At 36.8% G+C, this 25,634-nt stretch overlaps 1 protein-coding gene across 1 annotated transcript in view; it reads right to left on the reverse strand.

Annotated features, from left to right (window-relative positions):
• Positions 1–25,634, reverse strand: part of USH2A (usherin) — a 774,017-nt gene that overhangs the window by 192,615 nt on the left and 555,768 nt on the right. Inside the window, exons 47-49 of the mRNA XM_027122185.1 lie at positions 22,239–22,437; positions 18,388–18,556; positions 9,322–9,543 (exon numbers count right to left, since the gene is read on the reverse strand). Of these exons, the coding sequence (XP_026977986.1) occupies positions 9,322–9,543; positions 18,388–18,556; positions 22,239–22,437 (590 nt within the window). The remainder of the gene's footprint in view (positions 1–9,321; positions 9,544–18,387; positions 18,557–22,238; positions 22,438–25,634) is intronic.

Consider the following 25,634-nt stretch of genomic DNA (forward strand, 5'->3'; position numbering starts at 1 on the left):
CACACACACACACACACACAAAAGAAAAATCCACAGCTTCAAGTTTTATATTGTCTGGGCATTTTTTTTTCTGCTGCTTTCTGATCAGACATTTAAATACAACCTTGGATTCTTTGCTGTCATTTTTTTTTTTCTCCAGCAGTTTTCTTAAAATAATTCATGTTTCTATTTTAAAGAGCAATCAAAATCTGAACACTGGCCCTTTAGGGAGCAGAATACATTCTCCACCTCTACTCCCAAATTACTGTATGGTTTCACCATGCTTTAAGTATAAAATCAAAATGCAGACATTGACCTAATTCCAAACTCCTAATCAGTCATCTGATCGCTCTGAGGGACTTTTGACAGGTCAACTAAAATTTTGATAATGAACTGTTTTTACACTAGAAAAAAAGGATGCTTTCTTTCACAAAGAGCTTCATCTTTGTTTCACTGAATTAAAATTTAAAGCCAAGATTTCACTCACATAACAAGAAGTGACTCCCTTTCTAGTTTCTTTGGTAAACCATTACTTCTTTAATTATTATCAACCTTGTTCCAGCGTGATAAATTGCTAATTACTTAATACCCTAATCAGCGTTCATTCTTTGCACAGATAAACTGTGACAGTGCCATTAATTTAAATAGTAATTTCACTTAATGGCCAGAACGGCACACCAGATTTTTATGCAGCATTTTCTGAAGACTGCATCCATCACTGCAATATTCTGACATAAAGATGTCTGACGTGCACTAACTCACTTAGGGAGAGCAGATGTTGCCGAGCAGAGCTTGGTAGTAATTCCCATAGTGCATCACTTCAGCATGAATGAGCTGCAAATTCAGAGACAGACAATCTTCTGAAACTGCATTGCAATAACTTTTGACCCTACCTAATTTATCACATGGAGCACTTGACTTTTGACCTGTGACACACAGAAATCACAGTTTTAAATATGCCCAAAGAAAAACAAAACAGGTCATGTATTATTGATGGATTGATCTACACTTCCAGAGGCTCTTCATTAAATTTGTACAAAGGTGGAGATTCTCTTTGAACAAGATGCAGATGTTATTAAAGGGGTAGAGTATGTACTGAACTATTAGATATTTATTTCTGAGATCAAACAGCCTATATTGTCTTTCCAAATAGTGCATATATCCAATGGATAGCTTTTGTCGCATTGGATACAACTGAGAAAAGAGTGAAGGAAAGCATTTTTTGACTCATAATATTATGAATACTTCCAATATGTTACTAACACTTACTTAATGTCCATGGCTGAAAGGAGAGCATTTATAAACATACAGTCCTGATGAATTTCTAAACTGTTAATTCTGTGTGCCATTTTTCTAAAAATTATCCAAGGATTGTCATGCTTTTGAGTTAAAAATAGTACAGTCATAAAAAACAGAGTCTAGAATATGACAAATCATTGTGGAACTCTGGGATTGACCATGGGGAATTATATTTCAGGCCTAGAAGAATGTAAAAAAAAAAACAGGTTTGTGATTAGTCATTCTCAGGACAAACAAAGTTGATGGCAGAGCATGAAAGAAAAGAAATGCATCTTGTCTTCACTAGCAGCTGGCTCTATGGCTACCACCACAAAACTGAGACAGGGTAGGGTGAAAATGTTCCCCAGATCATTGCAATGTATTTTATAGCATTTATACTTTACACGTTTCAAAAGGTCATTGTATCATATGGAAATCTTCCTGGGAAATCTTTCAATACACATCTTACACAATGGATTTCTATGATGTATTTTCCTCTCTGCAAAAGTCCCCACATTCCATCTTATGTAACAGGGGTAGTCATTCATTCGACTGATGTCAGAATCTAGGACACGGAAAGTCAGTACTTTATTCTAGAACAGTTTCATCCCAGAGTTTCATATCCAAGGTTGCATGGAGAACACAGATAATAGAAATAAAGCAGTATGTTCCAAAGGTATGTCATGATTAGTTCCTCATGGCTAACAGAAAATCCTGTCCTCTTTGCCTGATAGAGAGGCTTTAAGGTTCATCTTTTAATACGAAGGGGTATAATCAGGTCCAATCTAAGACTGATGGCACAAATGATAAAACCATATAAGCAAACACTACGAATAAAAAGAGTAATAAAGGGGTTTAAAATATATTCAAAGAAAATGGTTCAGAATACATAGCCACTGAAATGACGAGCATGACTTCCATCCCGAGGTACCTGTGTAACACTCCTACACAACTCATCTGCCCAGAGAGAGCACTAAAAACATAAACGCTACTCCAGCACTTCTGTTCCAACAGCATCTGTTAATTCACTCCATTTATAAAATACATATTGACAAAGACAACTGAACTGGGACCAGGGAGATTTGATTTGGTGTGAGAAAGTCAATTCAATGTGATTTTGTTAAAGGGCTCCTGCAGGCAAATAAAAGAGTTTAAGTAATAAAGTACATAAAGAGATGTTTTACGAGCCAGCCCGGTGTCGTGGCAGGCCCACAATGCCAGGCAGGGAGAGGGGCCAGGCTTAGGAACAATATCATGAGATCCAAACCCTCAAGCAGCAGGTACGGTATTGCTAGGCCGAGGAAAGAAAGGGCCATATGGATATTCTGGAAGGTCACTAAGGTCACGATCATTAGGGGCGACAGGAGGGCGCGGCAACAGAGAGAGGAAAAAGACATGTGGAACGTGTCTGTTTCCAGTGAAACCTGCAGGGAGGTCAAGAGACTAGAAAGAGATTTTTTTTTTTTTCCTTTTTAAAAGGCTCATTCTTTCAGTCCACCATGATTACCAGAGTTGGTGGAACTGTTGAAGGTCAGGGGAAACTCTGGAGCTAATTTTGATTCACAGGAATTGAGGAATGGCAGTTTGCTTAGGAAATAGTTGGCTAGCATGTATATCATATTGAAGTACACCAGTGATTCTGAAATTTGGGCCCATGGACGGACTTCAAGGGTGTATGAAATGGCAAAAAAATGTTTGTGTGTATCCTACATATTATTATTTGAGGTGAGGCTTTGTAACTTTCAAAAGATTCTACCAGGAGTGTCCGACCTCCAAAAGATTAAGAGTCTTTGTCCTAGTGGACAGTGACCTCTATTCCATTTCTTAGAACAGGCACTTTTGGCAAGAGTTTTTTTTTGCACAGGCTCCGGACGCGCAGGCTCAGCGGCCATGGCTCACGGGCCCAGCCGCTCCGCGGCATGTGGGAACTTCCCGGACCGGGGCACGAACCTGTGTCCCCTGCATCGGCAGGCAGACTCTCAACCACTGCGCCACCAGGGAGGCCCTTGGCAAGAGTTTTAACTGACTTATCTTTCCTTCTCCTTCACATCCATTCTGCCACCCAAATCTAATTTATCTCCATAAATCACAGTTCTCATCATCGCATTGACTCTTCCCTGAGTACCAAATAACGTTCAAACCCTTTCGGCTTTTCGGCTTTATCTCCCTCTATTTCCTTACACGCGGCATCTTCCTCCAATCAACCCAACTGCTCACTCCTACCTAGACATGCTTTGCAGGCTGCTAATTTCACACTTCAGCTCAAGCCATGCCCTTTAGCTGAAACGTCCTTCTTCCATCCACGTGTCTCAAAATCCTACTCGTTTGCGGTTCCGATCAGCGGTTTAGCGTTCTTCATCATCTTGGCTGGAGTGATCACTCAGTCTTAAGATTATGCTTGTATTCATCCCTCTCTTATGCCTGTGTTTAATCTTACAGGCACTCTTCTCCTTGATTAGATTGCAAGTCCTTAAGGGTAAAAATGGAATCTTAGCCATTTTTACACTCACAAAGCACTAAGAATGATATTTCGAATATAGTCACTACATGGTACATGTTTATTGAATGAAGGAATATGGCAATTGACTTAAAAAAAGCAACAGATGAGCAACAATGCTAAAATGAGACAGCTTACTGCTGTTTTCAAACTCTCACTCATTACAGTGTTGGGGTGGGCGGGCAGCACTTTTGCATCTCCACTACTTCATGACCATGGTTCTGTCTTTTTTTTTTTTTTTTTGCGGTACGCGGGCCTCTCACTGCTGTGGCCTCTCCCGCCGCGGAGCGCAGGCCCCGGACGCGCAGGCTCAGCGGCCATGGCTCACGGGCCCAGCCGCTCCGCGGCATGTGGGATCCTCCCGGACCGGGGCACGAACCCGTGTCCCCTGCATCGGCAGGCGGACTCTCAACCACTGCGCCACCAGGGAAGCCCCATGGTTCTGCCTTGAATGGACCTGTTTTTAGCTAACACATCTAAAGGAGAAAGAGGTACTCAACTGGTTAGTCATAGTACAGGATAACTAACTAATGGCCATGAATTTCTAGCAGACCTGATTACTAAGCCTTAAAGCAGTGGTTCTCAAAGTTTGGTGCCAGGACCCTTTTATACTTTCACAAATAATTGAGGACCCCAAATAGCTTTTGTTTATATGGGTAAGATTTGTTGATATTTACTGGGTTAGAGCCTAAAACTGAAACGTTTGAAATAGATATTCATTAATTCATTTAAAATAATGATAAACATATAACATGCTAATAACATAAATATTTATGAAAAAATAATCATATTTCCAAACTGAGAAAAATTAGTGAGAAGAATGACATTGTTTATTTTTGCAAGCCTCTTTAATGTCTACCTTAACAGAAGTAACTGAATTCTCCTACCTGCTTCTGCATTCAACTATTGCAATATCATGGAAGCAACCTAAATGCCCATCAACAGATGAATGGATAAAGAAAATGTGGTACAGATACACAATGGAATACTACACAGCCATAAAAAAGAACGAAAATGTTGCCATTTGTGGCGACACGGATGGACTTGGAGGGCATTATGCTAAGCTAAATAAATCAGACAGAGAAAGACAAATATTGTATGTTATCATTTATATGTGGAATCTAAAAGAATACAACAAACTTGTGAATATACAACAAGAAAGAAGCAGACTCACAGATATAGAGAACAAATTAGTGGTTACCAGTGGGGAAAGGGAAGGGAGGAGGAGTGAGGTAGGGGTAGGGGATTAAGAGGTACAAACTCTTATATATAAAATAAATAAGCTACAAGGATAGATTTTACAGCACAGGTAATATAGCCAATATTTTATAATAACTATAAATGGAATACAACCTGTAAAAATTGTGAATCGTGATATTGTACGCCTGTAACTTATACAATATTGTACATCAACTATACTTCAATTAAAAAAAATCTGTTGCAATATTACATGTCATGTAACCTCTGGAAAATTCCACTGTATACTTATGAGAGAATGACAGTGAAAAAGGCGTATAATAGTTTAGTATTATTGTGAAAATAGTTTTGATGTCACAGACACCACCAGAGGTCTTAGAGACCCTCAGAAATCCCCGAGACATACTTTAAAAGTCACTGCCTTAGAGCTTAGCACACATACACAGCACCTTTTCTTCTAACTTGGGCACACTTGTGGTGTGTAGTCAACGTCTCATTTTTTTTCTGGTCATCAGAAAATGTTGGCAACTTGGTAGTTACACTGGGCCTGTTCATCAGACTTGATAAACATTGATATGGTTTGGGGTGGAGAGTATCCAGGGCTTGTTCAGGTATCAGAATGCTCAGGAAGGTTAAGAGCATGGACTCTATGAATTGAGTTAGAAACTCTTCTTAGTCACAGTGGCAAGAAATTCACGGGCAGATCTCCCAGACTCCCTTGTATTTAGGTATCGATAGATAGCTGAGTTCCAGTCAATGAAATGTCAATAAAACTATCTGCTATTTCTAGCCTGGCCAAAAACAACAACAACAACAAAACCAAAAAAAAAACCCACACCTGTTATTTCATACTCTTTTCTTCTTCTGACTGCAGACAACTCCCAGGTGACCCGAGAAGCTACCCGTTGAAAATGACAGTGCTTCCAACAGCCAGAATGACTGTGGGAAAGAGATCTCACCCTGAAGATATGTTCACACCACAATACTATTATATGGGAAAGAAATGAACCTCTATTATCTTTGAGCCTTTACATATTTTGAGGTTCACTTACAGTAACAGTGTTACCTGAAGTAAAACAGCCACTTACTAGATGTGTGATCTGGAAAAAGTTTTTAACTTCTGTACTTCTGTTTCCTCATCTGTAAAATGGAGATAATAATAGTACCTACCTCATAGGGTTGCGGTGAGGTTTAAATGTGTTAATGTGTGTGAAGCACACAGAACTCAGCTTGGCAAATAGTGAACGTGGAATGTTGCCCACGTGTTGTTGTTGTGATTTGTCTCCTGCTGCTCGTATACATCTTCTAGCCAATAAGCAGTGTCCAGGAAACACTGAGCTGGGCTTCTTGACTGGACTTTAGTTATCTTTAGAATGCTAACCTTTTACGTCTACAATCCATAGGGGATATTTCTGAAATGACTTCTGTGTCTATACCGGACACTTGTGTATTATATGATTTAATACATCATTCATTTTTTAAGAAGATCTTGGGAGGTTGGTTTTTGCTGTTTGTTTTTGTTTTTTTGGTCTTACCTGGAAAACTCAACTTTCTTGTTACCTTATAGTACAGATCCAGGTGCCCTGTGCCATTTCTTGGAGATAATCCTTAAATTCCTTAGGTCAATGAAAATGTCAGAATTGAAATCTAATTCTGTTGTATATAGGACAACTAGCCACTCTTACTATTTTCTGGACAGTTGATGGAGATCAACATAATGACATGGGACTATCAACCACTTTGACAATATACACATTAAAATCTTCCTTTAAATATGTCCTACTGGGTTGGATGAAAAAAGGCATAAGATGGATACAGTGTGGATCCAGAGAGGTGATTTATAGCTTCACAGAATAGTAAATGCCTTGGAAATACACTTGATGGTCGTACAAAGATAAAATAAGAAACTAGAAATCAGGTTTTTTTTTTTTTGACTCAAAGAAGGAGATGAATTTTTGTCACACTGGGAGGATTGAAATTTAGTTATGAATAACTTAATTTGGCATTTCTTACTTATTTAAGGGCTATCAAAATACTGAGAGTCTAGTATCCTTATTAAGGCACAAGATTCTGGTACATCCAGGATTGATACTTTTAATATGTTTTGATTATTTAGTTTTATTATTGAAGTGCTCTTCTTAATAGTTCTCATCAGAACTTACTTTATTTTATTTTTGGCCACGCTGTGTGTCTTGCGGGATCTTAGTTCCCTGACCAGGGATTGAACCCGCGCCCTCGGCAGTGAAAGCACGGAGTCCTAACCACTGGACCTCCAGGGAATTCCCCATCAGAATTTTACACAGAAGAGAATGTGTACAAGAACATGGTATTTAACAATAACACTATAATAATTTAAATAATTGTTACTTGTATTACGGATAACTCTGAGAAGAAATTAAAGAAAGACAGCAGAGAGTTCATAGTTTATCTCCATCAAGATATTATGATGAAAAAAAAAAAGATATTATGATGTCCTGAAATTTTAACTTGGAGGGACTGGGATTCCAATGCATACTAGTTGCAGGGGTAGGTTCATCGTGAAGTTCAGGAAAATTGATCTTCAAGGCCCTTCGCTTGCATGAGCCCCTTCCAAGGCAAGCATAGATATATTTTTATAAAATTTGTGAATGTATAATATTTAACTACAATTTGTCATGGCCACTATCTCTTGCCCTTTTAACTTGTCCTCTGTCATACATGGCCTCATATTGATTGAGATTAGGGTAACCATGGACATTTATGGACTCAAACTAAGGGGAAGTTGAGTCTGGGGAATATTTAGTTTGGGTTCAGTAGCTAAATTTATATGATTTCAGCCACTTTCATAAAAAAGTTGTTAAGGCTTAAATATGTCATTTTCACTACAATTTGGAAAGATAAGGAATGTGAGAAATTATAGACTCTTAATTTGTATGCATATAAAGGGAAGGTTTAAAGAAAAAGATCAGTTAGAAAAATTAATATAATATGAAATAAAAGCTGTAAAAATGAAATCAACTGAAATATTCTGACATCAAGAAGAGAATTGTAACAAAATAAATTTCAAATCATACTCAAAGTAGGAAACGATTAAAAGAAAATGATGGATCTAGGATTGAAGCAATGCATAAGCAATATGATTACTTTGATAAATTATGAAAAGAAGTAACTTATATTGGAAAAATCTAGACTTCTTACTGATTTGTAGATAAAATAGTGGCATCTATGATAAAATACAACTTAAATTCAGTCCTACAATAAGGATATCCATGAAAACTGGTAATGATGCTGTCAATTCAACAAATATTTAAGACAAGTCACTGCAAATCACCTTAAGACAAGAAAACTTAAAATGCCCTAAAATCTTAAAAAACCCTTTGTAGGTATTTCTCTAAAATTGAAAATAACCTACATTTCCATAATATTACAATAATGAGTTGTGAAGTGTAAAGTCACTTTTCTAAACTTTAAATAATTAAACAAATTTTTGATTAACTATGTGACAGGAAAGAATGAATTATCTTTCTATTCTCTCTACAGATAATTATAGTACAAAGCCATGGCTGTATGAAGAGGTGACCAAGGGTGTCAGTTAAACATGTCAGGGAAAAAAATATAGAGGGATGTCAGAAATTATATAATCCAAATATACTATTTTTATGTTAGTGGAATCTGCCAGGTTTATCCTTCTACATGTATAATTCTTGTCATTTCTTTTCCCCTTATAAATAAATATTTATATTTTATCTTGTCTTCATCATTTGGTTTTATTTTCTTAAAAAGCATCTCCCAAATTTTATAAATATTGGCACCCCCAAATCTAGATCTGACTGTGTGATCTTGAGCATGTGTCTAACCTCTGTGCCTCAGCTTCCTCATTTTAAATATGTGAATAATAATAGTACCTATTTTGTACAGATTAATTGAGGGAATAATGTATAAAACATTGGGCATAGTACCTCCTAGATAGTAAGTACTCATTTAATGATAATGATTGCTATTAATGCTAATTTAATAGCTATAGAAAAATAAAGGAGTAAAAGAATTATGGCACAACATCATCAATAATAATTTGTATACTCTCAGTATTGCTATGAATTATTCTCTTGGTCCAGAACCAATGCACTGATGTGTTTGTTTGTTTGCTTTCTGGTGGACATGACACTTTTCAAGAAGAAAGAGTTTTGGTCTGCTTTTATGAAACGCATCACATGCACATAAAAAAAGTGAGGTTACATTTTTCTTTGTTAGACAATGTGTAGCTATTTGCCACATTAGATGTAATTAACGTGAGCTTTCATTACTTATGTGTTTTATATCTAGGGCAAATTTCTCAACGTCTCTGTTTCTGAGATTCTCCCTCTACTGAAAGGTAGGTGAGGCTTCCTTACCTGGAAGGCGACTGTACACCACACCCTGTTCCTCTCCCCCACAGCACTCGAAATCTTTGCTCACAATCTGTCCACCACAGCACTGCTGGCCATGGCCATCATGGAGCCTCCCAGCACAGCAAATCTGGTTTCCGGAGGTGGAGTATGGCAGTCTGCCACAGCAGGAGTCGCCGAGGCCAGTGGAAACCCGATTGTGCTGTTCATCTGGACAGCATACTTCACCTGTCAATTTAGCACAATAATCATCATTGCATGAGTTAAAAAAATATGCTTTGACTCACGACTAAATTTTATCACAATGATCTTGCAGATGCCAACTGGTTGACAGGTATCGTCATACTGGAGTTGCAAAATCTCAATACCGCTTCAAAATGTTTGCATTGAAGTTGTATAAACACGTGTATAAACATGGGTCTATGCCAACTTAGAGGCAACAAAAAAAGTTTGTCTACAATTACTTTTCTATCTATTTAGTATATATATATGTATATATATATTTTTGGAAAGTGGGATGGACTCAGAAATCAATTCTTGATAAATTTGTATTGCTTTTGATTATAATTTCTTTAACCAAACTACATTTCTTTAACCAAACGAAAGATTTCCAATGGAAAGGTTAATTAAATGAAAGGAGGTAAAAATACTATATTCATATCTGCATACTAGTATTTTGCTGAGCTATGGCAGACACTGCATTTCACTGATGGAGTTCCACCCACATTTCCCCTTTATATGATATTCTGAGAAACTTGAGACAAGAATAGAATAATTTTTGCCTAGTGCCTTGGGATCAAAGGGTTCAAATATTCTAAATATCAGTAGTCATTTTTTTTTGTATGAAGTGCCTTCTAAAAGACAAAAAAATTTTAATTGCTTTTATTAAGGATATCTTAGAAAGGACTAATAAGAACCTGGAAGATGTAAAAATCAAACATCATCTTTCCTGTCTATCTCATGACCAACGCCTTCCTTGCCCCTGGAACCTTGACCTCCTCCTCCCATTGCCTTACTACTCTTCTTCTTCTTACACCTTCAAGAGACCCTCTTCTATTTCCTCCACTGCCCCTTCTTAAACATATCTTTCTCCCTGGACACTATCCCTTCATTAAATCTTATGAGGTATGTGAATATGATGGGCAACCTGGCAGGTTTTATAGCTTTAAACCACTGTCCAGATAAGATTTACATAATCTAGTTAATGACTTGCCAAACCTTCTTAGGAAAAGGCACAAGTTCCCTGAAGAATTTAGGATTGCCTCAGCGATTTATAGTCCTGGACTCCCTGATCTCTGTCAATTAGCTCATCCTCTTGTGAAGACAGGATATGCCAAAACTTGGTTAGTAAAACCAGATAAACTGCTAACCAAAATGATATTTAAAATATGGGACAATATTTAACTACAGATAGATATAGAAAGAGTACAAAAGTAGGGCAAGAACTCTTAGCAGTTATCCCTGAGGTCTTTCTTATCCAAAATTCATTGGGCAAAAACCCATCCCACTAGGTGAAATGGACAAATTACTATAACCTACCAAGACTAAATCATGAAGACATAGAAAATCTGAATAGACCTATGACTAGTAACAGAATTGAATCACTAATCAAAACCTCCTAGCAAAGAAAAGTCCTGGACCAGACGGCTTCACTGGTGAATTTTATCAAACATTTAAAGAAAAGTTAACATCAATCCTCCTCAAATTCTTTCAAAAAATTGAAGAGGAAGAAATACTTCTTAAGTCAATATATGAGGCCAGAATAACAAATATATGAGCCTGATAACAAAACCAGACACATCAAGGAAAGCAAACAACAGACCAATATCTCTTATAAATATTGATGCAAAAATTCTCAACAAAATACTAACAAACTGAATTCAATTCATTAGCACATTAAAATGATACCAAGTGGGAAACATAACCAAGTGGGATTTATTCCTGGAATGCAAGGATAATTCAACATACAAAAATCAATCAATGTAATACACCACATTAACAGAATGAATGAAGGAAAACACATGGTTGTCTCAACCGGTGCAGAGAAAGCATTTGACAAAATTCAACATTTTTCTATTATAAAAACATTTAACAAACTGGAAGTAGAAGAAAATACCTCAAGATAATAAAGAGCATATGAGAAAAACCCACAACTAACATTATACTCAATGTTATACTCAAGAAAGCTCTTTTTCTAAGATCAGGAAGAAGACAAGGATGCTGACTTTAACCACTTCTACTCAACATAATATTGAAAGTATAACCAGAGAAATTTGGCAAGAAAAAGAAATAAAAGGCATCCATATTGAAAAGGAAGTAGTAAAATTATCTCTGTTCACAGACAATATAACTTCATGTGTATAAAACCCTAAAGATTCCACACCCAAAACACCATTTGAACTAATAAGAGAATTCAGCAGAGTTGCAGGATACAAAATCAACATACAAAAATCACTTGTGTTTTCATACACTATAAAAAACAAAAATGAAAAATCAGAAAAGGAAATTTAAAAACAATTCCATTTACAATAGTGTAAAAATACTTAGGAATAAACTTAATCAAGGAGGTGAAGAAAATGTACAGTGAAAACTACAAACTGCTGAAAGAAATTAAAGAAGAGTCAAATAAATAGAAGAGCATTCCATATTCAAGGATTAGAAGACTTAATATTGTTAAGATGTCAATACTACTCAGCAGCTTGAAGCAGGATTTCAGTTCCTGGCCAGAGACTGAGGTTGGTCAACAGCAGTGAGAGCACTGAATCCTAGCCACTAGACCAGTGGCCAGTGACAAGGCCCTGGTCCGTCAGCTGTGTCAAAATGAATTTCCACATAGAGACGGAAAGTAGTGAAGCAAGTAAAGGCTTTATTAGGAGGAAAAAGAGTACAGTATGTGTGGACGGACACATGGGAGGGCTCAGAGAGAGAGAGAGAGTCTCATCCTCATGGTAGTTGGAATCACTTTTATGGGGCATTTCTTCCAGGCTTCCTTTGGCCACTCATCTTGCTTTGCCTGGTTCTGAGTCCATATATGGTTTATCTCGGGGTCCTCTCACGTGTGCGTGAGCATCTCCTAGTCAAGATGGATTCTAATGAAGAGGCCTATGGGTAGTTGACATCACTTACTATGGGGTGGCTCCCCCTTCTTTTGACCTCCAAGGAGCCTTTCTGCACATGTGTAGTTGGGGAGGTCTCCTTGACTTCAAGAATGAGGAATATGTGGTCTTTTATATCTTTTCTGGGTGGGGCCCAGCCTTCTCCATCCTGCTTTTATGGAGTTTCTGCTATTATGGAGTTTCTGTCCACAGGGGAGAAACTGTTCAGCCTGGGGCCCATCTATCTCCTGCCTCATAGAGATTCAATGCAATTGCTATCAAAATTCCAACAATACTTCTTGCAGAAACAGAAAAATCCATCCTAGTATTCAAATGGAATCTCCAGGTACCTCAACTAGCAAAACAATCTCAAAAAAGAACAAAGTTGGAGGTCTCACACTTCCTAATTTCAAAACTTATTATATGGACTTATATATACTACCAAATGTAAAATAGATAGCTAGTGGGAAGCAGCTGCATAGCACAGGGAGATCAGCTCAGTACTTTGTGACCACCTAGAGGGGTGGGATAGGGAGGGTGGGAGGGAGATGCAAGAGGGAGGAGATATGGGGATATAGGTATATGTATAGCTGATTCACTTTGTTATAAAGCAGAAACTAACACACCATTGTAAAGAAATTCTACTCCAATAAAGAGGTTAAAAAAAAGAAAAACTTATTATAAAGCTACAGGAATCAAAACAGTGTGATCCTAGTATGAAGACAGACATATAGACCAATGGAATAGAACAGAGAGTCAGAAATAAAACCTTTGGTGTATAATCAAATGATTTTCAACAAGGATGTCAAGACCATTCAATAGGGAAAGGACCAAATTTTTTGGAAAAACTGGATATCCAAATGGAAAGAATGAAGTTGAACCCATACCTTATACCATATACAAAACTTAAATAAAAATAGATCCAAGACCTAAATATAAAAGCTGAAACTATAAATTTTTTAGAAGAAAACATAGGAGAAAATTTTAATGACATTGAATTTGGCAGTGATTTCTTGAATATGACACCAGAAGCACAGGCAACAATAAGAAAAATAGATGATTTGGACTTTATCAAAATTAAAATGTGTTGTGCATCTAAAGACACTATGAACTGATTAAAGCTGTGACCCACAGGAGAAAATATTTGCAAATCACATATTTAAAAATGGATTAATATCCAGACTATATAAAGAACTTCTACAACTCAATAACACAAACACAAACAATCCAATTAAAAAATGGGCAAAGCATACATATAAACATTTCTCTAAAGAACATGACCAATAAGCACAAATAAGCTCAATATTATTAATTATTAGGGAAATGTGTATCAAAACCACAATGAGATACCACTTCACACCCAGTTATGATTATTATAAAAAACAAAACAAAAAATAACAAGAGTTAGCAAGAAAGTGGAGAAATTCAAACCCAGTGCATTGCTGTTGGTGCAGCTGCTGTGGAAAACACTATGGCGGTTCCTCAAAAAATTAAACATAGAATTACCATATGATATAGGAATTCCACTTCTGGGTATATAGCCAAAAAAATTGAAAGCAAGGACTCGAACGGATAATTGTACACCAATGCTCTTAGCAGCCTTATTCACAATAGCCGAAAGGTGGAAACAACCCGAATATCCATCAACAGATGAACAGATAAACAAAACGTTGTATATACACACAAATGGAATATTATTCAACCTGAAATAGGAAGGAAGTTCTGACACATGCTACAACATGTATGAGCCTTGGAAACATTATGTTAAGTGAAATAAGCCAGTCATAAAAGGACCAATATTATATGATTCTACTTACATGAGGTACCTAGAGAAATGGAGAAATGATCTTACTGTGAACAGTGCAGTTGCTGTGTTTGTTACATTTCTCTGGGTGAGAGGTTTCTTCTGTCTGGTCTGCAATGTAGTTCCCATTTCTTAAATCTTTACGGCTAAAGAACTCAGTGTCCTTTGTTGGCAAACTTTCTTTAACATAATGTGTCACAAGGTCCAGGGGCAGCAACAGTTAATTAAACATCACTTAGGACAATGGTGGGCTTAGAGGAACAGTGTACACACCTATACTGGGGAAAACCAACCCTTTTTAAAGAAAAAACCCTCCACTTTTGAGTATAACAAATATCGATTGGATATTTTAGTCATATTTTCTGGAATCCCTCAGAATGTTATTCAGTTACTGACAGAAGGCTTCATAACAAGAGGTGTGGATTATATCAATGAGAAGTAAAACTGATTTCCCCCCGCTCAAAAAAGGGCTATTAGACATAAGATACAAGGATCAGTCACCTTCTCATTAACCTCTCAAAATGAATCTATCTCACGACAGGCTTGAAAATGTTTTCTCTCTAAAAGCTACCATGCAGTCTTAACAGTTAATTGTTATTCTTATCAAAGAATGACCCGCATTAACATTTAGCTTGAGGTCATTAGCACATTTATAAAAAAAAGGGGACTGGAAAGAGCATTCTTTCCTCTGCTGTTCTTTGTTATAGGGGTTCTATGGAGGAAAGTTGTGAGAAAAAATGAAGTCAATATTATCCAACAAAATGAAGTAAATATTATTCACCAATATTTCAGACCTGTCTAGAAATATCAAAATGCCTATACCTGTCTCAGCCTTGAACTGGCAGACTACTGACTGAATTTTAATTACATTGAAATATAAGATGGTTTGGGGTCAATATGCTTTCTTTCTTAATGTAAACAGTGTTAAACCAGTTAATAAAGACCATTGGCTGAAAACAGAGGTCCCAATATAATCTCTTCTTTTCGGTACTGATATATTGAGATTCTTTGATTATCCAGTAAGATTGCATTTTCTCCTTTTGACATCAAGGTAGGCATTCTAATCCTGTGAAAAATTAACCACTTAAAAGACCCAAATGAGGGCCATGCTCAACAGATTGGTAGATATTAAAATGCTTGAGGTCTGAGGGCTTCCCTTGTGGCACAGTGGTTAAGAATCCGCCTGCCAACGCAGGGAACACGGGTTCGATCCCTGGTCCGGGAAGATCCCACATGTCATGGAGCAACTAAGCCCGTGAGCCACGACTACTGAAGCCTGCGTGCCTAGAGCCTCTGCTCTGCAACAAGAGAAGCCACCGCAATGAAGAGTGGATCCCGCTCTCCACAACTAGAGAAAGCACGTGCACAGCAATGAAGACCCAACCCTGAGAAAAACATAATTCAAAAAGAGTCATGTGCCAAAATGTTCATTGCAGCTCTATTTACAATAGCCTGGAGATGGAAACAACCTAAGTGTCCATCATCTGATGAATGGATAAAGAAGATGTGGCACATATATACAATGGAATATTACTCAGTCATAAAAAGAAACGAAATTGAGCTATTTGTAATGAGGTGGATGGACCTAGAGTCTGTCATACAGAGTGAAGTAAGTCAGAAAGAGAAAAACAAATACCGTATGCTAACACATATATATGAAATTTAAGAAAAAAAAATGTCATGAAGAACCTAGGGGTAAGACAGGAATAAAGACACAGACCTACTAGAGAATGGACTTGAGGATATGGGGAGGGGGAAGGGTAAGCTGTGACAAAGTGAGAGAGTGGCATGGACACATATACACTACCAAACATAAGGTAGATAGCTAGTGGGAAGCAGCTGCATAGCACAGGGAGATCAGCTCGGTGCTTTGTGACCGCCTGGAGGGGTGGGATAGGAAGGGTGGGAGGGAGGGAGATGCAAGAGGGAAGAGATATGGGAACATAGGTATATGTATAACTGATTCACTTTGTTATAAAGCAGAAACTAACACACCATTGTAAAGCAATTATACTCCAATAAAGATGCAAAAGTAAATAAATAACTAACTAAATAAAAAATATATAATAAAAAAATAAAATGCTTGAGGTCTGAATGAGCATGTGTCAATATACAGATCATGGAGGTTTTAAAAACTCTTGTTTTAAAAATTACTTATTAAAAAGTTTTGTATAGTATCAATAAACGACCTTTGAGCTTCCATGACTTATTTCAGTTTTGGGGGAAAAAAAAGTTGAATTTCATCTGGAAATAGAACAAGAGTAGATTGATTTCTTCGTTGGAGATCTGACACTTTGTGCTAGGATTGAGAAAGGTGACAGGTAAAGATCCTAGGTGTTCACAGCCATGACATATGCAACCGAGTGTTTTTCATCAGTTTTAAGGCATAGTGGATATTTTTCAGAGTTGGGACAGTTCATGGCAAATCATAACTTACCAAAAATTTTAATGTGACTTGGAGATGAAAACGCAATCGTTTAGTTCTATGCTAGACTTAGAGAAAAGCCTAATATGACCTATTGGTCTGAAGAATGGGAAGGACGGAACAACAGAAGATTTCCATCTCACCTCTATAGTTAGAATTTTCAAGGCAGATTTTTTTGCAAGGAGGGAAGATGTGAAATATAGTTGAAAACTCGCAAAGTGTAAATTATTTTGAGAGAGTAAAGCATTTGACAGTGTTTAATTCATTGCCTAACACTATGATTTGTAGTATAACGAAGTTAAGGCTTTTCTGCAAAATCTTTGTTTCTGTCACCGTTGTATTTTCTTACTTGGAAAATCCAGTTGATTAAGAGTTCATTATGAAAGTATTTTTGCATAAGAATCAGAAATAACTGTACTTTTACAAGGGCAGAGTTTTCTATTAATTTTAAGGACAAATTATGAAGAATAGAAGATCTCTGCCTTGAATAAACCTGCATAGTATTTAATCATTTCACCTTCCCTGTTTGCTCCAGTGTTTTGTAAAGGATATACTGGGTGAGACAATTTCTCGACACAGATATCTTGGACGGATATATTTGTACCAAACACAAGGTACACTGAACAATACCTGAATGTACTACATGTTTGGCATAAATTTCACGTTAGACTAGATATCTCAAAGCATTGGGCATCCAGACATTTAGCTTTTTTCTCTTTCTCCCATATCTGTTTTCTGTGCTTTTAAAGAAGAAATAGGCATTAAACTTAGGTACTAGGAAAAAAAAAATCGGTATTCTCAATGGCTTTTCTAGAATAAATAGTAACTGACAGTAACAGTAATGAAGCTTTTAGAAGTCTGGAATAGTTGTTTAATAATTATGTTAACACCTATTAAGTAGACTGCTCCAAAGAGCATGGATTTTGGAAAGACACACAGATTTGCATTTCAGCTCTTCTACTCCCATCTATGTGGATCTGGGCATGTTACTGATTCTCTCTGAACCTCTTTCCTTATTTGTAAACTTAAGGTAAAATACCAGTCTCCTACAGTTGTGAAAAAAATATAAGGTATCATATCATATGTAAAGCCTTGAATACAGAGCGTGCCAGAAACTTGTTGTCTTATAAATGCCAATTGTTGTTATCTTTATTTTCAGTTATATCCACTGGACATTGTTTTGTGTAGTTGAATTTGGAAAATGGCTTATTCGGTTGGCTGATAAGACAGAAAGAAAAGAAGGTGAGGAGGGAAAAATTCCTGATTGCTACTCTTTGCTACATCCCTCCCTCCCCTGCCAGACCTAGAGCAACTAGGGGGCCTCAGATAAATGGAATCTGTGGTTATGATCCCACTAGGAACAATGCGTACATCCTTCAGAACAGAAATGGAGAAAATGGAGAACAGCGTCATGGAGTGGAACACGAAGCAATTCACAGAGTTTATGGTGGAATACTCAGCCATGTGGATAAAATAAAGTCACAAAAAAGGGAATTATCCAGCTCTCCAGATATATTTCTTTATGTAATACATATAATGAGTCTCTATTCCCTCTCCAGTTTGTACCTAGTCTTGCTTATATTTCAAAAAAGTGGAGAGAAGAAATGATACCTAAAGCCGGCCATTGGCTACGTGTTAGTGGTTTAATCTTTGGTGGGGAGGTGCTTCAAATAGTTCACTGACACAAGTCACATGTTTGTTTTTTCTGGTTCCCAAGATTACCGAGTACTACTGGAAATGATCCTCACCTGGTAGAATCCTAACGTAATACCCTGAGCAGCACTGATGATTCGGTTGTCCCTCTTGTATTCGGCCACCACAACAAACTCCAGTTGAGTTCAAAACAAATGCGATGTACTTCTCTTCACAACAGCGGTGTCCAGGCTGAGTGTCGTAGAGAACTCCATTACAACACACCTGAAATTTGAGAATCAGGTATAAAGAAATCGTTTTATTAAGAGTATTGTACCACCATATCTTATGTGATACAGTTATTATTTAATAAGGACTTGATCTGAGACCAAATGTAGCATATTTCTGATAAAAATTTAAAGGTTTAAAAAATACATTTTCTCTGTATCATTCAAATTCTACCAGTGCTATTTGATACAATGTAGCTTCTTTTAGCCTTCAACCATGCTTTGTGCTCTATTATAATACTCTATAAATATGAATTATCTTTTGAATGTCAGTGCTTCCAATGAGAAGATGATTTAGAATTGTAAATGAACGATTTCCTTCATATATATGTTTTTATTTTAATGATTGTTTAATTTAAAAACATTGCATCTGTGGAAACCTGTCTCTCATTGATCTTTTTTTTTTTTAATACATTGCATTTTCCTTACACTAATTTATATGATCACTTATTTATGAACCCAATCTTCAGACAAGGCAATCTCAACAGTGTCCAACATTTATATGTGTGTGTGTGTATGTGTGTGTGTGTGTGTGTATGTATAGAAAAGGAAATTTATATGGAAATTAATTTTGAAAAGCCCTTTTAACAGTGTTTTCTCCAGGAGCTGTGGAGGAAATTATGTGCTTCAGCAATCAAATAATTATTTTGCATGCTCACTTGAGGTCTGAGAGACTGACACTCTGTATCTAGAACAAATGAAACACGGAACAGTGCTGAGATGTAGCCTCAGAACATATACTCGGCGTAAGTTGCATTAATTAGATAGATGCTTCCTGTGGCAGACAAAATCGACCACTGTTTAAGAGGTGCTTCTCTTCTACTTTTTTGCTCATTGCTACTTCCAGCCTGCACCGACATTTGATTCATGCTTAATACAAGGGCAGTAAAATATGGAATCTCTAAGTCTGAAGACTAGCTTAGTACTTCATTCATTTCTCAAAAGTGACCCAAGAGCAAAGAAACTGGGCAGAAGTCTTCTATGTTTCCTCAGGTAGCCCTGGTAAACGAACTGCAATAAATTGGCTTTGCTGTGTCAGGTTATTAGCAATGAGGGTCCACAATCAGTCTAATTCCAAGGTTAAATTGCATGACTCCTTGCTTTGATGACAGATTCTATGTGACAAGTAAAATTTCAAATTATGCCCCATTTTAAAAGAGTTAAGCAAAAACTCTTCTCTTTGTGTTTATGTGGGATTTAGGAATGCTGGTCATTTTTGCTTTCAGGGTAAAGCAATACACACCTTCCTCTTGTTTTATGACAGTGACCTAAAATCTTGCCCTTTGTTGTACAATCTTAAAGAATTTATTCAAGTCCCATTCACGTATAGTGAGTTTCTGGACATCGAAGAACATCCAGGCTTTTCCTTCAGCAAGATTCGCTAGGACTTATCATCCTTTTAAATTTTCAAGCATTTATTTAGTGATGGGCCATTAGGACTGGTTCCCTTCCATACTTTCAGTGTCAGTGCCATTCTCAAGCTCTTTCAGTCACGTGAAACTTGTGCCTTTCTTCTAACCAACTCTGGTTTAGATCATCGATGGGTCCCCAAAGGGGACATTTTCAGGAGATTATTTCTCTTGAGAGGTCTCCTCCTGAACAGAGTATTTCTTTTTTTTGCGGTACGGCAGGCCTCTCACTGTGTGGCCTCTCCCGTTGCGGAGCACAGGCTCCGGACGCGCAGGCTCAGCGGCCATGGCTCACGTGCCCAGCCGCTCCGCGGCATGTGGGATCTTCCCGGACCGGGGCACGAACCCGTGTCCCCTGCATCGGCAGGCGGACTCTCAACCACTGTGCCACCAGTGAAGCCCAACAGAGTATTTCTTAATCTTCGAATTCAGTCTTCAAGTTCGTTGTCTCAGAAAACAATTTTAATAACTTGAGCTGGTAAGTGTGTAGCTAATATTCAGATAGGCAGCCTGTTCCTTGCTCTCTGTTTTCCAAAAGTAATTCTGTAATCTAGTGATTCTCAAAGTGTGGTCCCTGGACCAGATGTAGAGGCATCACCTAGCAACATGTTAGAAATGCAAATTCTCCTGCTCTACCCCAGACTTCTTCTGAGGGTGGGACCTGCTGTGTGTGTTTTAACAAGCCCTCCAGGTGTGATACTCACTGGGGTTTGACACCCATGGCTGTAATCACACGGGGAAGCTTGTATAACTATTACAGATGCTCCTGTAGTGATTTAGCCAAAAGACTCTTAGACTCACAATAAGTCTATTTTCTACCTCTCTCCAGCCTCTCACCCAGGAAATATATATTCATAGTTAACCCCAAACAAAATTTACAAACAACTTTTTTCCTCCTGAGATTTTAATTGACTTCATCTTTCACTGACAATACCTGTGTGTGTCCTTAATCCTTAAAGTCAAAATGACTTTGTTTAATGCATCAAAGTTTTTTTTTTTTTCTCCTGGAGAATTTTAATGGGAAAATTTATTCCAGCAATTTTTTTCTGCTCAGAAATCCTAAATTTCATTTCATTTTATGAAAGTGTGCTCATCAGATGGCACACATTGAATGCCTTAAAATGACATAAAACTTAGGCATAATAACAATTCTGGAGCCTAAGTGTCTAAAAAAAGTACAGTTAGTAACTACTAGCTTTATGACATTTCTTAGATGATAGCAACTGCTTAGCCAGTGTCAGCCATAATAATTGTTTTTAAATATTGTTTTCATTTTTCTGGAGGGATAATCTTTTTTTTTTTTTTTCATGTGGGATCTTCCCGGACCGGGGCATGAACCCGTGTCCCCTGCATCGGCAGGCGGACTCTCAACCACTGCGCCACCAGGGAAGCCCCATAATAATTTGTATTTTGATCCATATTGCTTCAACAACTCACTTTCATAATTACTATGTCCTTTTGCAGTGAATCTTTTGAATTTAGTCATAGCTTTAGTCATTACATGTGTGATGTTGTTGACAAATAGGAATATTATTTCATTATGTGAAATCCTATCTTCAAACTAAGGATTTTCTGCATCATTTATCAATAAAAACCATCTACAAACCCCTCTGTCTGGCTGTATTATTGATCTGATTCTTAAACTGCAACTAATATGAACACTAATCGGCAAATGGCCATAATTTAAAAATATTTCAGTCAAACCATGAAAGGTCCCAATCACAGTTACTCATCAGTGTCCTGTAAACAAACACCCACTTGTAGCTGAATGGATTTGTTGTAAAGAAAATTCAACTCACTCAATCAAACAAATTCGGGAGGTTCCTTATCATTTCAATAAACTCATTTTCCTGTGAAGGTGATGAAAAATGAGAAGGCTAAAATGCTCATCAGGAAGATAGGATTTGTATAAGCATCCTTCCTTTTCCATGGGGTCTTCTTGATAGGTGGAAATCTTGATCATGATAAATCATGGTTTAAGAAGCAAGTGATTTCCTCAGACACAAATGTAAAATGTTAAAAGTATCCTCTCACTTTTCTGGAGGTCACTTGATAGCAATATCATTTATCATAGACATAGCAGATAATCTTTAAAAAATTAAGTCATAATTTTAATTTATTATGTTGAATAGTAATTTCTTTTTTCCCCAGCTTTCTTGAAGTATACTTGAGAAATAAAATTATATATGTTAAAAAAAAAAAAGCAAGTGATTTCACTTGGAGTGTTTAGTGAGAAAAACATATTTCACTGACTAGTTTGAAAAGATATACCTTAGCCTCAGGGGAGTAGCACCTGGGTCCACAGATAGTTTCAGGTTTTTGACACTTCACTGCTCTGCAGAGTTCATGACTGTGGTCCTTCACTGACTTCTGGGTTTTAAGGCATGAACGCCATGTTTTCCGTAAGAGATCATAACCCAAAATGATGCCATTTGGCTTCCCTGGAGACATCCAATCAATCTGAAGGGATCTGCAATGGACAGAATAATCAGTATTTCTGAAAAGACAACATTTAACATTGCTGTTATCAGTCTCATCTGCCTTCCAGTTTGGTCTATTTCATCAACAACTTCCTAATGAAAAAGCTGGAGCAAAAGAATACATATCCTAATATATATTCTGATATATGCTACTACCATAGACTATGTTTTGAGAATCAATCAAAACCATTTAAGCTTTTGGGAGAATAACACATGACATGAGTCCGGTGGTCCCCACTTTAAATTTCAGAGGCAAAAAGCAACTGTCATTGTTTGCGGCTAGTCAGAAAATCAACAGAAATTTTGGTTGATAAGTAAAAACAAGACACAAATAATTTGACTTAGTAAATAGGGTGGAAATTAGAATATGTGTCAGACCTAATCCCTACTTATAATCCCCTTCTCCTTTGCCTTCCTTCCCACAGCTAGGACTAGCCACGTGACCCATAGCTGCTCAAACTGATGCAACCAGAAGATGGTGCGATTCTAATAAAGGTCCCTAGGAAATTTTGGCTTCCTTGATGTGGCTGTCGCCTTTTCCCCTTTTCTTTCTTTCTGCTAAACATGATGTCTGGAACTTTGGCAATCACCTCATTCTTCTGGCAACCATTTGGGAAAGACCATAAGAATCACAAAGACGCCTCTGCGGTATTTGTTATAACTGAACCAACACCAACAACAATCTACCTCTAGAGCTACTTACTTGAGCTTCTACTGTTGGTTGTTTTGTTACTTATAGCCAAAGTACATGACCAAATTGATAAAATCTTTTTATCAGTTATCAACTGATAAAATTTATCAATGAATTTATTTATTGATACATAACATTTAGCAATTTTATCAATTGATAAAATTGATAAGCTCCCTCCAAATACACTTTATCTTAATTTTTTGACTCATAGAAACAGAGTTAATTCTGCAATAGTTCTTTATATGCCATGATCAAATATGTTTTGTGGTCAGAAATAGTGGAATTAGAGATTCCCATAACAAACTCCTTTATATTATTATGTTCTTGAAGATGTTTGATTTTTCAAAATTGAGCCACGGTGTTTTCTAAACATATAAATATACTGTTTTGGGTGGTTTGGTATACAATGAAGGCATAACATGGCGCCAAAACTTTACTGCATTTTCAATGGTCTATTAATATTTCATCTACTATACTGAGTGAGATCATAACATAAAGCTGTTCACAGAAGAGTGAATCCTGAATAAAATGATCTACTCTCAGGTTAATGTGCAGAACCTTAATTCTGCACTTAGGTCTACTTGTCAGAATGACACAGTCCAGATGACATACCTGTACTATCTTTAGTATTTTTTTAAGAAGTCTATAAGAAGAAAGTAGTTAAAGTTTTAATAAAGCCCCAGAGATTTGGACATGACATATTTTTGCATTTCAGCACAGCAAGGAAAGTCTGTTATTTGCAAACCACTAGGTAAATGTAAAATAATTATTTTTCTTCTTATTATTTTCAAAAAAGAGGATGGAACTCTGATACTCAAGATTACTTTTATTGTTTGAATTCTAGAATTTTCAACCATAACAACCATTCACAAATAGTTAGAGGTTAGCTTTTTATATAAAACCTTCCAGTAAATACTCTGGAGAAGAGTAAGCACGTATGAGTTTAGTCCCTATACTTTAAGATCTTAAAATAAAATTATCACAATAACTTATGTGGACCATCTTTCTGCCACTGTGTAAAATAATATTCTTGCTACCCCTTTTAGTTTCAGGAGAAGTATGTCTTTACAGGCCAAATTTTACTGGACCCTATCAGAATTCTAGGTGACATCACATGCTAGGAATTCAATTAGGCGCAAACATTTACATTCAAAAGCCGCAGTCAAGATAAATCTTGACATTTTAATAGACTGCTAAAAAAGAAAATTATTTCCTTTTCTTGGAGGTACAAACATAACACTTTCACTAATAAGACTCTATCGATAAGAAATTAATGTCACCTATGAGAGAACAGTTTCACAGGTGACTTGTATAGTCACCATTATTATTCCAAGGTCTTTATCCAACTCTCAAAATTAATTCCACGTTTTGCAGATACCTCTTTTGTATTCATTGCATAACCAACTACAGGAAAGACTACATTTAAGTGACATTCAAAGCTCGGACTTAACCACAAAAGCTGGCAAACTAGTAAAGTCTAGAAAACACCATGTAGAACCATGCCATCGTAACTTCTCTGTGTTGCACAGAATAACTGTGAAGTGAGACCACCTATATTTTTAATAATAGCAAGAACAGTTTTGATGTTGAGGATCTGAGTCAGGTACACTAATGTACGTGATCAAAGAAGAATAGGGTGTTTAACACCTGTCCACCTCTCATTAGAACCCATGGGAGTAACACTGAAAAATCTTTTGGCTGTTGATTTAAAATGAAAGACATCTCTGAGAAATGCACACCGTTATTAACTGGATTAATGGTTTCATTGTTTTGATGTTTAAGAGTGAAATAGAAGGAACATTCTTAAACCACAGGAATTAATGTGAAATATTGGGGAAACAAACTGAAGGGTTTCTTTTTGTTTAATACATCAGTAAAGGTAGGCTCATGCAGAAACATGATCATGAATCCTCAAATAGATCTTCTTTTTGGGGGGTAGATTTGTTCATAAAGTGACAATTAGAGTTCACTTAGCTTCCAGAGCACTAAGGAATAAAATTTAAGCTACCTTCATAGAGCTTCTAATAAAGGCCACAATGTTTACACACATTTTAGCATGATTCACTGGGTGTTTAGAAAGTCCAGTCAGAGCTATTGACTATTTCTTTTTAAGTCTGTCATATTGTTAGTAGATTTACTATTCTACTTCTGTTACTGCTATATATCCCTGTGGCCACCGTCACCACAATAATCATCACATTCAGCTCAAGAAGTACAAAATAACATTGAAGAAAGAAATAATTATGGGAAAATCATTTCTTTATCACTTACCTTTACTGGTAAATATTAAAATGATACAGTTCAGAAAAAACTTCTATGGAGAGTTATGGTTCCCTTGGTGCTCTACATTTTATTCTAACATTTTATCACAATTTTGTCAAAATGTTCTTGTTTGGGCCAAAGGAAAAAATCTTCACATTACTTTAAGACATCCATCTAAATTGTTATAAATAGCTGTACATTCCCTGATCATGTTTACAGAGGCCTTTTAAAAAT

The sequence above is a fragment of the Aethalodelphis obliquidens genome, unplaced genomic scaffold (assembly GCF_003676395.1).
Source record: "Aethalodelphis obliquidens isolate GAN/ISIS:26980383/991018 unplaced genomic scaffold, ASM367639v1 scaffold24, whole genome shotgun sequence".
NCBI classification, from domain to species: Eukaryota; Metazoa; Chordata; class Mammalia; order Artiodactyla; family Delphinidae; genus Aethalodelphis; species Aethalodelphis obliquidens.